The following is a 15,566-nucleotide window of genomic DNA, read 5'->3' as shown; positions in this document are numbered from 1 at the left end:
ATTACGTCACTCATTAGCAAGCATTTAATATGAGGACTTGAAGTTTTTGCACTGAATTTAAAGGTGAAATTAAAAGGTCTAAATACCTATTGGTAGCTGAAAGCTTATCATTTAATACACTACCATTCAAACGTCTGAGGTCAATAACATTTTTAATGGTTTAATTGTTTTGGTGAAAATTTGACGAACAGTATAGGACAAGATTTTTTTGCAAAATTCTAAATTGCGAAGAATCTTGATCCATAGAAATGTCACATTTGGAGTACATTAGCCATGGAATCAGAGGGACGATTTATTTTTATTTATTTTATTTGCTTTTAGACTTACAGATCAAAAGTTATTAGCAGAAACATGAGTGCAATTTGGCCTGTTGGTGGTGCTAGAGAGTTTGAGAAAGACATTCCAAATTTGCTATGGTTAATATTTAGACTGTCCTTTATCTTTGTGCCATTTTTCATAACTTTCCCGCAAGTGTTTGTATAGGCTGCCATAGACTCCCAGAGTGGAACAAGATGAAGAAAATTAACAGATACAGTAGGTGCCTAAGCACAATTTTCTATATCTATTCTAAAATATAATTTATTACTGCGATTGCAAAGCTGAATTTTTAATCAGAAATCATTCCAGTATGCTGATTTGGTACTCAAGAAATAGTTATTATTATTATCAATACTTACATATTCTCTGAGAATCTCTGATAAAAGTTCAAAACCGCAGCATTTATCTGAAATAGATTTTTCTAACATTATAAATGCCTTTAATGTCCCTTTTGATCAATACTGAATTAAAGTATGAAAGACTCCAAACTTTAACAATAGTGTAAATTAGCATACAAGATGTATCAGACATGCATAACTTTTTAAAGGATGCTGTTTCTGAACTTTGGGCACAGATTCTGTGTAGGAAATAAATAGCAGAACCTAGAATTACTGACAGCAAATGAGAAGCACACAGATAATGCATCAGAGTGGTTGCAACACTGTAGAAAAAAGAAAACTTCTCTCATGTGCTGAAAATTAAACATGCAAACAAACAGTCACACTTAATATAAAATAGCAGCTGACCAGCCCTTAACACAATATGTGACTTTAATTTCTCAGCCAAATATTGACCACCACTGACAATTCTAGCAACAATATCCAACCCTTTACTTTGTCTATTTCACAATCAGGTCACCAGTCTAAACAGATGAGGGAAGAGGATGAGAGGATGATGCCTTTGGTGAGTGTTTGTTTGGCGATGGGATGACTTATCTATTGCCAATATGATATGTACCTCCTAACCAACATGAGTGCACCAACATTATTTTACAGTTAGTTAACACACATTACCCCATCTAGTCAGCACAGTAACAGTGAGTTGTGTACAGTACAGCCCAGACTCTTACTACAGTGTCATGGTCATCAGGTACTCTCCAGTCACATTTTCAGTCGTTTATCAATTACATCATAACTTTAATTGATCATCTTCAGTAATCAACTGATAGGAGCAGGAACACAGTAGCTACTGGTCTCTGTTTTTTTCTGGTTTTGTTTTTTTGCTAACTGAGAGAACATACAGAGGGATAAACAGAGAGATTAAAAAATATCTAAAAAAGGAAAACGCCAGAGGTACATTGTTTAAGTTTCCTAATCAATGGCTCTGTGGAAAAAAAGATCATGAGACAACTACAGAATAAGAAGAAATCAGCAGTTAGATTGATGGACTGATGGGTGATTGAATGGATGGATGGTCGGACTGATGGATGGAATACTAACTGGCTAGATGGAAAGCTGGAATGGCAGAATGTCAAAAGGACAGATGCAGCGATAAGGACACAGCAACATGAGCAAAGGGCATAAAACACACATGATCTGAAAGCTATTTAGGTAGTATCAGAGTAATTGTGAAGATTTGCTATAAATAAATGAAAAGATGGACAGAAGGATGGATGAAAGGATATTAGACTTGTTTCTTGTTTTTTCTTCACAGGCACTAATGTTTTCACAGTCATATAGGAGGAATCAAAATTCAAAAATGTCTCCAGAGTCTAGAATTGCTACAAAGCTAAAACATTTAAAACTATATCTACCACTTCCTCCAAGTATATTAAATTTAACTCATTATATATACCTGTCTGTATATATATATATATATGTATATATTTATTTGTACATATATATTTTGTATAGATAAATGATCTGATGGAAATGAAAACTGAATACAATGGGCAATAAAATATCTAAGTCAGTTCACAGTATAACATGATACATTATCAAAAACATAGTATATAGAGATAATATTTATTTTTGTTCTCAAGAAAAAAAGCTATATGAGAATTATAAGTCCATTCTGTACATGCAGTCACAGAATACTGTGTTAGCGCCTTCTGACTCAGTAAGGGTCAATGACAGATCAAGTGTACTCATGGCACACTATATTAATTCAATCATTCTACATCCATCTCCCTGCCCCCCGCCGTGCTTCCATGCCGTGTGTGGTGGCCTTTCCGCTGACGCACCCATATTCCCGGCATTGGAAGAACCGCTGACCGAGGGGATTAAGCGGCTGTGTGTGATTCGGTTTACACAACACGCAATTCAATACCTGAGCTTGTTATTTCTTGACTCGTGTGATGACACATGGGTCTTTAAAATGTGTAAAAGCCCTAAATTTCACTGCAAATGATGGCGAACCTTCCCCAGGTGGTCTTGTTTAAATGAACAAGATAAGAAAGGGAGACAAACATCACTTATTTCCGCATGAACAGGTGTATCAAATAAAGGGCAATTGAATCTGTTGGTCTGTGACGACATGTACAAGCCCTCTATGCTCCCCATAATAAAAGTGTAATTGTCACTTCTTGTTATGTATAACTGCATCCAGAATGCTACAAAATCTACCGCATGTCTACTTTTTGCTAAATCATTTCAAAGCTACATTCAACTACAACATGGGCAAATAAGCGGTGCCTGACGTCAAATAGGTATTCAGAAACTGAATCTCTGTGTGACTGACATCAATTCTTTTGCCAAAAATAAATGGTGGAGGATGCTTTTGGCTCAAAATCGATCAGTATTGTGTTTGTCCTTGACTCCTCATTATCATATGTTAACAGTGGCACTGACGAGGGTCAGCAACTTGTGCTTTAATACATGCAACTCTGCATTGGAAGTAGGCTTCCCTTGAAAATGCACTATCAGTGAAAATGACAGCCTCAGCTCTTCTAAACAATGCCCTTAACCATCCCAGAAACAATGTAAGCTGTCTGTTCCAGTTCTAACATGTGATGATGATTAAGGAACAAAACAACAGGCACAATCCACTCATGGTCCACCATTTGTAATCGCTAACGTACAGTTTTTAATATTATGTAGCCATCTAGTGCCAATCATAAATATTGCAACCCATCATCGTTTGATGAAAGACAAGTATTGCTTGTATGCAAAGAAAGGACCATTGTATTGGGCAGTGCCGTGGATCTAGTTTTGACAATTTTAAAATTCTGCTATCAAAACAAATAAATAACTTTGTAAAAATTGCCCTCGCATCTATAATTCCACTATTTAACATCAGACACAGCTGGTTTACCCTTTAGTTAAAATACGACCACAGTGAGAGCAATAAACAGCTTTAAAAGAAAAGAAAACCTGAAGGGGAAAAAAATTATACAGGAAAAATTGCTACATTTTTGTTTGTGTTCTTATTGTTTTTCTTTTGTCACTTTAGAACACAATGTCATCTATATTTGATGTCAAAGTGACAACATGGCATTGGAGTTTTGATAGGACAACCAAAGTACCAAAGTTTTGATGAGTGAAATGGCTCCATGTAAGTTCTGATTAGGTTGGAATCAAAAATACATAAAGAGTGACAGTTTACTCTTGTTTACTTTGAGGTCAAATTTCAATTAATAATTTTCCAGCATGGCCTTGAAAGAGGAAGCCAAAGGGTGATGGCATAACATCAATGTTGCAAGTGTCAAAAAAAGGACATATCTGTATTTATGTGCATCAGGTTGCCATGGAGACACTTTTTCAGTCAGTGGATTGGTGCTGATCATCTGAGCCTTTCCAAGAATGCATTCAGATTGAATATAGATTAATTCTAAGTCATCTGTAAATTAACTGAATAGTCAGTTTGAGCCGCTGCAGTATTTGATGTCTGTCGTCACATGTCATATGTGCAGGATGCAAAAATGTCTTTTCCTTGTTTGAAGGAGTGTATATGTGTAAACATGACATCATTACTCACAGAAAAATTCCAGACAATTGCTATCCACTGTTCTCATTGGAGGAGAGTAGCATGGAGGACATCGTAATACTCAACTCAGACCGAAGATGGAGCACGGCTGGAGTATCCATTGTGACCGTGGCGGAATTTGTTGAGCCATTCCCTGCTTTGACCGGTGATTCTTTGTTGCTCTGGTCACTGTCGTGGATGTTTTCCTCATCTTGGTGTGGCACGTGTATGTGCATCACACTCCAGCTGCGCTTCACAGTAGAGCTCACACATACGCGCAGCAGTGAAGCCCCGTGTCATACTTCACTTTCTAGGCTGGAGAAATGGGCAGAACCACGACGTGAGCACAAGCTCTTGGCTTTGAGTGGTAGGTGTGGTGAGTAGAATCGCCTTGGCTGGGGCACAGAGCGAAGTCTCTGGTACTGAAGCTTAGCGCTGGCTGCCTGGGAGGAGCAGGAAGCACCCCCAGGGGAGAGCACAGGTGGAGGGGACATGGATGCAGAGGATGGAGGTGGAGGAATGGGCATGGGTAGGGAGTTGGGAGCAGAAGGTACAGGTAATGTGGGCAGGAGTGGCTGTGGTGGGGAGGGTGATGGCTGGGGTATGTGTTCGGAGAGCTGGGCTTGCTGGGAGCTAAGGTTGGACTGGCTTCCAGATTTGGATTTGTCAGGTTTAGGGGGTGGTTTAGGTCGAGAGCTTCCACTGAAGCTGTGGCAGTGGGGAAGCAGATCTTCCTGGCTGTGAGACTGAGTGCTGCTGTGTTTGTGATGTATGTGGGGCCTACCGTGCCTATACTGTGTACATGTACATGATGCAGCATCTTGCATCCTATCCCGAGACCTCTGACCTTTGCTCTTTGACCCACTGCGGCTTCGCTTCTCACCCTTCATCTGCAGTTTGTCGACTGACCAGTAGCGTCGTGGTGGTGGCAGGGAAGTGGGAGGGGGTGGCCACTGTGAACCTAGCCCTCCACTGCCTCCTCCAGATCCCCATCCAATCCCTGGACCTGAACCCCAAAAATCACCTGCCAATCCCCATCCTTCTGCCCGACCCAAAATAGAGTCATCTCTGCTGTTGACACTTCCACCTTTCTCTCGAGCAGGGTACGTTCCAAAAAACCACCCCCCTCCCCCAATTCCACTAGCTCCACCTGCTCCAGTTCCTTCCCAGTATCTCTCAAAATGGCCAAACTCTCCTGAGGACCCCTCATCAGAAAAGCTTTCTTCTGCTCTGATTCTATCCCGTTCAGACTCTGACACTGCCCCTCTCCCTGCCCGCCGCGCTCTCTCTTCTATTCTCTCTCTTTCTCTCGCTCTCTCCTCTTCTTTTTCTTCTTCCTCCTCATCCTCAGAGTCCCACTCATGGAAGGACAAGCCTTCTCTTGTGTTAACTCGCCCCCTTTCATAGCGGAGAAGCAGTGGCCTGCGTTCTCCTACTCTCCCTTCTTCCTCTCTCTCTACCCCACTACTCCTCCGTCTCTTGGACAAGGAGAGGAGTGTATGTAAAGAGGAGGGAGGGGAGGGTCCGGAGGCCTCCGTGCCACCTGCTTCGCCTCCACTGACCCAGAATTTAACTGAAGAGGGGAGTTTGTTGAGGTTGGCATAGCGTTTACTGGACGGTTGGTGTCGTGAATGGGAGCTTTTGGGTCTTCTCTCTCGGCCTCTACCTCCCCCACTCTCATCCTCTCGTTCGTCCCTGTCATCCTCACCTCCATCTCTCCTCCCTCTTTCTCTCTCTCCCTCCCAAGCTGAAAGGCCGCCTTTGTCTGCAAATGCACTCCGATATTGAGTGGAAAATGACGAGTACTCTCCCTCTCTATCCCCATCCCCCTCTCCATCTCTCTCTGCCTCAACGTCACCCTCCTCTGGCTCTGACCGCTTGCCGGATGACAACTTCTTCTTTTTTGTTTTCATTGCTTTCTTTTTCTTCTTTTTCACCTTACGACGCTTTCTTTCTCTTTCTCTTTCTCTTTCACGCTCCTCCCTCTTTTTTCGCTTTTTGTTTTTCTTCTTCTTTTTCTTTTTCTCCTTTTCCCTCTCTTTCCTTCGTTTCCTCTCTCTTTTCCTTTCTGTAGCTCCCTGGTCTCCGCCACTTCTTTCCCTGTCCCTCTCTCTCTCCGCCCATCCTGCCCACCATTCCTGGAGCTGTCCTAGTTGACTACCACCCCTTTCTCTCTCTCTGTCCTTTTTATGCTCCCTATCTCCAAATGTGCCCCATGGTTTGCGTGGGGGTATAGGAGGGGGAAGTCCATGAGTGAGAGATCTAGGGGAAAGTATGGACCGCTCTCGGTCCCTGGTTCTGTTGTGGCCCTGTAGAAGACTAGACTCTTCGGTCAGCTCATCCAAATCCTCCTCATCCTCTTCCTCAGCCTCTCTGTCTCGGGTGCTACGAGATGAAGCTGTGGAAGTAGATGAAGGAGAGGTGGAGCGTGAGGATGTGGCTGAAGATGTGGTTGAGGAGCTGGTGGTAGATGAGGAGGATGATGTGGAGGTGTAGGGGAGTGAGGGAGAGGGGGATGGAGGAGTGTAGCTTGGGGAAAGTGTGACTGGGATGGGGAGAGGAGGAGAGGGTCTCGGTCTTCGACTTGCTTCCCTTCCTCCACCTCTCCGGCCCAGTGGCAGGATGTTCTCGTACAATGGGCCACCAGGTTCTTTGGGTTTTTTTGGTCGCCGTTTTCTCCAGAAGGATGAAGGGAGAGGGGGAGAGGGGTGCTGTAGCGGGGGGTTAGGTGTCAGCGGGGCTGGGGTCTGGCTTTTAGGAGGAAGCCTGGGAGTCCCCAGAGATTTAACCCCTCTACCCTGACCCCCTCCACCAGTACCCGCTCCCACCTTCTTCCCCATGCCATGGTCCATGCCCTTCTCCTGGTAGAAAACCACACTAGTTGGTGGGGGTTGTTGGTGGGCTCTGGGGACTGTTTTGGGAGTTTGAGAGCCTGTCTGTTGGTCCACACATGGCCCAAGTCCCTCTGGATCAATAGGTCCATAGTAGCGCTTATATCCATCTAGACCACTACCTGCACCTCCACCACCTGCCCAGGTAGGTGCCACCTTTTGAGGCAGGGGTCCTGTTTCTCCAATTGCTCCTCTAACACCAATGGCAGTCGTGGCACTAGCAGTTTTGGGAAGTCTCCAGCGGTCCACAACTGCTAACCTGCGATCTGGCCGTGGTAAGAAAGTAGTGCATGGTAGTGGTGCTCCTACAAGTTGAGTATTTGAGGGACCCAAAGCTGCTCCAGAATGAACAATTGTGGGAGGGGAGCCAGGAAGTGGTGTTTTGTAAGACTGAGGAGGTTGAGGCTGTTGTGGTTGCTGCTGTTGCTGCACCATGGCAATGGCTGGAGTGGATACAGCTGAAGTGACCACATGTGAGGAAGAAGTAGGAACCATGGCAGTATGATGGTGGCCAGGAACTGTGACTTTAACCCCACCTTTTGCAGTTTCATCTTCAAAACTGCAGCAGCTATACATTCCCTAAATGTACAAACAACAAAGATATAATAGTGAAATAAGTCATATTCTGATGATATGGGCAAATCAGTGTCAATTACATAAGCATCATTCTCATCTCATCTGTAATACCACAGGCAAAGCCCATGTAACAGTCCTTCTCAATTTAAACAAACACTTCCAAATAAATTTCTAGAGACTAATAATCAGTCACTCTCTCACGTCACACTCTTTCTCACCCTGCTGAAGGCGAGTAGGAAGTCCAGTTTGCCAGACTGGCCCATTTTGCTCATGCAGTGCCGTAGCCTCCAGTAAACCAGGTGTTCCCAGGCGAAGACCAGCAGACTTAGGCCCATGGCCACCAATAGCATGTAGAAGACACCAGCCATATTGTCTATGTCTAGTTTGGAGCTCATCACCTCAATTTTATCATTATGACAGATCCCTGAGAGCCAGAGACGCTCTAGCATCTCAATCTCATCTGAGTGGAAAGGGAAGAGAAAAGACAAAGCATCAGCATTACTCGCTTTCTCTGTTAATATGTGATACAACTACTTGGCACAGATGCTTCAATAAAACATGTATGAATGCAGTATGTTAGTGACTTGCCTCTACCACATGCCTGTTGTAGCAGGAAACAGATGCTAAAACTCAGCAGCTACTATGTCAGGTGCTATTCTGAGATCTTTAGAGTATGATATTGAAAACATTTCAGATCAGATGTCAGGTCCCAGTGGGTAAAAGAAACATTACTGTGAAGGTCTGTTTAGAAGCCGATCAAAAGGAGCAGACTGTTAATACTGAAAGAGTGAAAGGAAGAGGAAGAGAGCAAGAGGCCTATAGGCTAGCAAAGGCTAGGTCCTGTGTAATGGTCTACCCATATCGTCTTTTCCTCAGAGGGTAAATGAGAAGACAAGAAAGGAAGAAGAACAAAGTTCTTTGTCTTTTCAATGCTGCATTGTATCATGGGAAATGAGAGAATGTGGAGAAATAAGTAAAAGGCTGGTGGAAAAGAAGAAGAGAGTGACTTTGTCATTATGACAAATAGCAGAAGCACCTATTCTATTCAGAGAGGGGGAAGTTAACAAAAAGTGGGATGAAGACAGATGGCAACAGGGGGAAACAACCGTATATGTTCATTGTTTATGTTGGTCTCAGTGTGTGCATGAGGATGTGAAAGATGAAACAGAAAAGGGAATATTAAATAAGATAGAAGGAGCAACAGAGTGACAGGCAGATGGCGGGAAAAACAAGAGGACAGACAAGGAGACAGAACGGTGAAAGGGTCAGATCATAATCATTTAATTGTGCCGGAAGATGGTCAGGCCTGCAGCAAACTCGAGAGAAAATCAGAATCTCACCTTCTATCTACAGAAAGACGGGCTTGTGAATTACCCCAAACCTTACTAGATAGAGGCATGTACTGCAGCATTTACTGCTTTGATGAGGACTGGACAACAGCACCACGTTATCTCCACTTGGGCCATCTCAAAACAGTGCTGTGTAACATTATAAAAGCACATCATCACCTATCACACTAGAAATGACAGTTCCGTTGTTCTCACAAAGGTTGAAATATGGCGTCTGTCTTTTATGCTATCAAAACAAACTATCCAGCAAGCGCAACCTGCCGGCATTAATCACAATGTAGATGAGATGCCGCAGACACATCACATAAAGCATTTCACAAAAGAAAATGCAGTCAAGCAGGACGAAGAAGCGCAGGCTGAATTCCACATGGGACTTGAACAGATAACAGAACAAGCCCGGCTCGGATCCGAGCACTGCCTCACTCTGTTGACACTGTCCATTCACCTCCTTCTGACTCCTGCCAGTGGCTCTGGCAAACCACTTCACTGACCACAGCCAAACTCAGCAGGTGTGTCATGCTGGAAACATACATATACACAGAGCTACAGTATATGCTAACACACAGACACCATTCACACACTTGCACAGCTTTACAAATACACACCCACACATATAGTAAAAATTCTAACACACGTACACATATTTTCACACCTTTGCTCTTGCCATAGCAGCTTCTGTTTGGCAACGGAGCTCAGGGCTGGCATGGTTAAGTGGGCACATTTGAACAGTTAATGCTTTAGCAAGGTCTTTAAGCTCAGGCAGACAGCCAGTGTGTGCCATCTGTGTGACCTCCAACACCGTTCCCTGCACAGCCCCCTCTGATCCTGCCCTGACCCAAACCACTATCACGCAAAAGCAAACACTGCAATTGGATCAGCATTAAAGGTCAACACTTTTATAAACAGATTGGAAGTGCCACAGCATCTCTGACCACTGTAATAAGTCCTCTGAATTGTTAGTAGGCGAAAGGACTTCTATTCCAGATGACCACTGCAAAGAAAGCTGCTGGCGCTGAGATAAAATAACAGAGGCTTTTAGCAGGTAACAAATTATTTTGCATGGCACTGACCAATAAGGTTACCTGCAGTGTTTAAAAGACATGAAAAGGCTGTAGATGGACAAGTGGTTTCCTGTGGCTCTATGGAAACATAAAAGTAACACTGTAGTTGTTGGTTGTACAATGACTACTATATTTGCAATCTATTGCCCACTCAAACAAAAACACTAACAATGTCTTTCATGATTGTCCAATGAAACAACCTGAAAAAAGAGAGTGATTACATGTTGTGCTGCCAATTATAGACCATTTTGAGGCATGTAAATTATAAATAATCTAGTCCAATGGTCCTATCACATTTCTGGTTTAACATTTTTGTTTTTCATATTTTCTGTGAATCCAAAAAGGTCCACTTTTTGATAATAACATGCTACGATAGCTGTTAACCTTAGTTACAACTGAATGACCTCCAGTTAACATTTTAAAATAGTTTCATGACAAGCAGGGTCAATGACATCAATGCATTGAAATGGTCTATAATAGCAGAAATCTGTTAAACGACACTAAAATATTTTGATAATAGTAGCTCATTATCCCCCCAAAACTGCTTTTTAACACTTTAAAGGTAAAACAAGGACAGAATTCAGAAAATAACATCAGATAAATCACCCACGCTTCAACATACAACAACCAGATGAATAATAAAATAAAAAAGTCACGTTCTTTTCACATGTAAAGCATCTCAGCTGTTAAACAGTGGTGTTAGCTAATGGAACCTGGCACCAGTGTGATGATCTCACTGTGGAAACCTGGCGTACACACACATTCTTTCAGTCTCTCTCTCTCTGACACACCAACAGCCAAAGAGGATTTAAACAGCAATCAAATAAACCATCCAGTTGAAACAAAACACTGTTAGATAGCTAGTGTGTATATGTATTTGTGTTTGTGTATGTGTGTGTTGGGAGAAGGCAAGGAGGAGGGTGTATAAATGACAATTAAAGAATTAGTACTTGGACAAGCGCATATGAATCAGATGCGTTCCACGCTGACATCGCAAATCCGTAACAGCTAATCCTCTAAGTAGTGTGAGAATGGACAGTGACTCAATACACACATCTTACTCATAGCACACAATAGCTCGGTTCCAAAACCTAGTGAGCTTTTGCCTACACAGGCAACTGCCTTCAAACACAACATCCCAACTGTCATACTCTAGAATGCTTTGTGTACACTAGTAAAACAGCACAGGATAAACAACTCACAATCGTTTAGCATGTTGCTAAGATAATGATTTGATGCACTAATAAGAATAACGATACACAGCACATAATGATAAAATGCAAATGATAAAATGCATTTAAAATATATAATATACATACATTTATATTTTAAATGCATTTTAAAATGATAGTTAAAGGGATAGTTCACCCAAAAATGAAAGTTATTACATTAATTACTCATCTTCGATCATGTCATCCCAAACCTGTAAGACCATCATTCAAAACATAAATTAAGATATTTTTGATGAAAACTGAGAGCTTTCTGATCTTGCATTGACAGCAACGTAACTGACAAGTTCAAGGAACAGAAAGGTAGTAAGGACATTGTTAAAATAGTCCATGTGACATGTGTGGTTGAACTGTAATGTTATGAAGCTACGAGAATACTTTTTGTGCGCAAGCAAAGCAAAAATAATGCCCTCAACAAAAATAAGTCTATTCTTGTGAACACGCGTTGAATACTGACACGGAAGAGAATAAATTGTTGAATAAAGTCTTTATTTTATTTTTATTTTTTTTTTGCACACAAAAAGTATTCTCGTAGCTTCAGAAAATTAGAGTTGAACCACTGATGTCGCATGCACTATTTTAACATGTCCTTACTAGCTCTTTCAGTTGCATTGCTGTATATGCATTGTCCGAAAGTTCTTGGTTTTCATCAAAAAAATATTGTGTTCCAAAGACGAAAGTCTTATGGTTTTGGAACGACATGAGGGAATTTTTATTTTGGGGTGAACTATCCCTTTATGTAGTTTTATTGACACTTTTTTGCAATTAAAGATGAATAAGGGGATTTATATTCAACATTTCTCCTGCCTTGTGCGTCATTTTGAATTTCTTTTTTCACCAAGCTTGTTGCAGTGCATTCTAAAGTGTTCATTCTTATAAATGTACATGTGATGTTGCCTTGAACAACTTGAACCAGCTGGGAAATCTGCATGGGTAAATTTTTCAATCTCACAGGAAATTCCTGATCAAGTAGATCCCTATTCAAATAATTGGATTTCTCTAAAAAACACAGTGCAGTTGACACAGCTTGATGCTTTAAAACCCTGCCTCTTAGGCAGCTCAATGGGTTTTGGAACACAACACAGTCTTTCTTTCTCCATTCCCAAGACTGAAACTGATACATGCCCATCTCTTTTATGCATCAGTAGGTTGCTATCATCTCCTTTAAATCAGTAAGCAGCCTGCTAGCACAAAGAAAAATATCACCTGCTAGACAACAAAGATACATATTGCATCATGTGAAGGAAACTTGATTACACCAAGATGGCTGGGAAGATGGCTTGAAGCTAGCAGTACAGACTAATGAATGAAGTCTTGTTAAATATGCATAAAATAGACTTTAATCTCCCAAAGGCTTTTATCTTCTCCAGCCCAACAGCATAAATGCACTAATATACATTCCCCTAATTTTAGCACTTTGATACTGCATAACCTTCAGACTCTCACCGTCGCCCACCAGCTGCAGTAAGGCCAGGTCCAATGGCCGTTTCCAGCGGGAGTTCTTGATCAGGGCGATGCCATAACCAGTCGTGGCGAATACTTTCCCTGAGCCGATGGTCATTACTTTACAGCCTTCATCTTTACGGGCCATGTAGTTTAATACAGCCGCATCATAGATTAAGGCATCCAGTTTACTGCAAACACAGAAAGGAAGAATAGGATTCAGGGGAGACAGAGCGTGAGATGGAGTAGGGTGACAGACAGAAAGAGAGCAGAGAGGAAATCTGTCGTGTGCCAGCATTATATTATCACTTTTGCTAAAAATGGAAAGGAAATGACAGGCTCTGGAAAACTATGGTGTGGGTTAACAACTCGTGATAAATAGAGGATGAGTGTGTGAGGTGTACAGGGTTGAGAGAAGAAGTGTGGGAGAAGGGGAAAAAGTGCAAACACATCGTAAAGGAACTCCTGTTATATATGCAACATGGGGCTGGGAGGTGTAAGGAGCGAGAGATGTTAGATAACGTGTTGGAAACAAGGTTATTATTGTTGTTATGAAAACTATTACAGAGCCAGAAACAGAAACTAAATTAACACAAGTGTTTCCGTTAACTGAAAAACTGTATAAAAGAGCCAGCAAAGGAATGAATGCTAAACCGGAACTATAGATGCAAGAAGCAACTTAATTACTTTTTTACTTTTTTTCAAGACATAAAACTTTTTCCAGATGCTCAGTTTTTTCAGGACAATTTTAATTTTATGAAAATCTGACATTTTTTTTGTTATAGATTTTTGAGAAAAATGGGCCAAAATAAATTAAATGTAAGATAAACATTGTGCTTGTCTTGACTCTTGAAGTATTATATACTACAACATATATTATATAGCTTTAGTGGCGAAAAAGTCCTTACCAAACACTATCACTTGTACTATAAATGTGCTTTACAAGCAATGCAAATCAAATCTAAACATAATTATTTAAAAATTTCACTATTTTTCATATTATTGCTTAGCTGAAAAAAGTCAAGGAAGTTAGTGATTTTAAATGCTGAAAAACTATGTGATAATTTTCTAAAGTACAAAAAAGTATGATCTATGCACCATTAAAACTAAAAAGCATAATACAAAACAAAACGAAATTCAAAACTGCATGAGAAAGGATATAGGAAGTCAGTGAGAGTAAGAAAGCCAGCACAGACCCAGACTTGAGGTGAGAGATGGCATCCTCCACACTTTTCTGGTTGTATTTGATCATATACTGGTGCATGTCTGGATAGTTACTGCGGATGTTTTTCTCTGTGCTTCCGTTAGGGACCGTTCCAAATTTCAGAGGGGGGTACTGCTCTGTGGGGTGCTGAAACTAAGAGGGGAACACAGTTTGTGATTGAAATTGCATTGGTTTTTTCAAAGTAATTAGAGGACTAACAATAGAGTCAGTTGAAAAATACTGTAAGCTTCAACATGAATGACATGTGACGGTGAATGCATGTTAGAAAGAGTCTAGAGCTACTGCAGCTGTCAAAACCAAGTATAATACATCATAAACACAGAACAATATACAAAGCAGCAGTGCTGACATGCACATTGTGTTCATTCTGCTTTTAACAAAAGAGAACAATAGTGAAGCAGATGGGGGAAACTATTTCCATTTAAAAAGGGATTACAAAATGAACACGAGGCACTTAGAAAAAAAGAACCAACAAAAGTTAAATGGCTCTAAGTATCCAGATTTGATGTAGCTTCTTTCTGAAAATGACACAAACACAATGGAAACACAAATACATTTCATTTGGTGTACATAAGTACATTCATTTGGCATGACAGCAAAACAGTGATTTTTTTTTTCCTCCAAATATCCTTCCAGATTCTTCAAGGTCGACAAAAGGCAAAGGAACATTTTCATGCTAGAATGCCAAATTACTGATCTCACAGATACATACTTAATTACATATGAAATGCAACATAATAGCATCTAGTACTTCAAAAGACAAATAGTGAGAAAACGCTACTTCATGCTGTTCATCCACTTAGTAGCCAATTTGGTCTTGAAAAAAATAAAAATTTAATTTAATTGGTTCACTCAGAGCAGAATCGATTTTAATGTTTCTGTTCCTGCATTCCTCTGAATTATTATCGTTCTGAAACCGGTTTGCCTAGAAAAAATACTGGTTATTAAAGATATATATATTTTTTTTCTTTGCCTATAATAGTAATTACAGTAATAGCCTAATAATAATAATAATATTTTCTATACAAAAAAAAAAAAAAAAAAGGAAAGAAAAGAAAGCAAACGAAAACAGCAAGAGATCTGGTATCCTAACCCACTGCACTTATTCACAGCCAATATAGCATCATCCTTTCTAAATTTTGGCCAAATTATAGGCTACTAAACAAAAAATAATAATAATCTGTTAACACTTTCAAGGCATTAAAGTTTAAAAGTTTATTTTTTAAGATATAAAAAAATTTGCTGAATTCTTAAAAAAAATGCTACTCATATAAAATTTCGATTTGAGAGGGGGAAAAAAACCCTAAGTCGCATAGGCTTCAGAAATAATTCACAAATAATAATTCACAAATAAGATGCTAAAATGCCAGTAAAGCAAAATGTTTACAAACATTATAAACACCACATATACTGTATGGTTAACCATATAATAGGCTATCTATGATAAAACACAGTTATTTGTTTCCTACTCTCCACAACATTTCCAAATCAATCCAAAAACAAATTACTTTAAGGTGAAACTTATGCCTACCCTTGACTGGTACGAATCCAAATTTTCCATATTCGCAACG

At 40.5% G+C, this 15,566-nt stretch overlaps 1 protein-coding gene across 1 annotated transcript in view; it reads right to left on the bottom strand.

Annotated features, from left to right (window-relative positions):
- Positions 1-3,529: 3,529 nt before the first annotated feature.
- grin2db (glutamate receptor, ionotropic, N-methyl D-aspartate 2D, b) overlaps positions 3,530-15,566 on the bottom strand; it is a 71,261-nt gene continuing 59,224 nt past the window's right edge. The window contains exons 12-15 of the mRNA XM_026284471.1: positions 13,967-14,127; positions 12,774-12,961; positions 7,907-8,148; positions 3,530-7,691 (exon numbers count right to left, since the gene is read on the bottom strand). Of these exons, the coding sequence (XP_026140256.1) occupies positions 4,518-7,691; positions 7,907-8,148; positions 12,774-12,961; positions 13,967-14,127 (3,765 nt within the window). The 3' untranslated portion in view covers positions 3,530-4,517. The remainder of the gene's footprint in view (positions 7,692-7,906; positions 8,149-12,773; positions 12,962-13,966; positions 14,128-15,566) is intronic.

This window comes from Carassius auratus, chromosome 16 (assembly GCF_003368295.1).
Source record: "Carassius auratus strain Wakin chromosome 16, ASM336829v1, whole genome shotgun sequence".
Lineage (NCBI taxonomy): Eukaryota > Metazoa > Chordata > Actinopteri > Cypriniformes > Cyprinidae > Carassius > Carassius auratus.
This window is presented reverse-complemented; position numbering and strand designations above follow the sequence as displayed.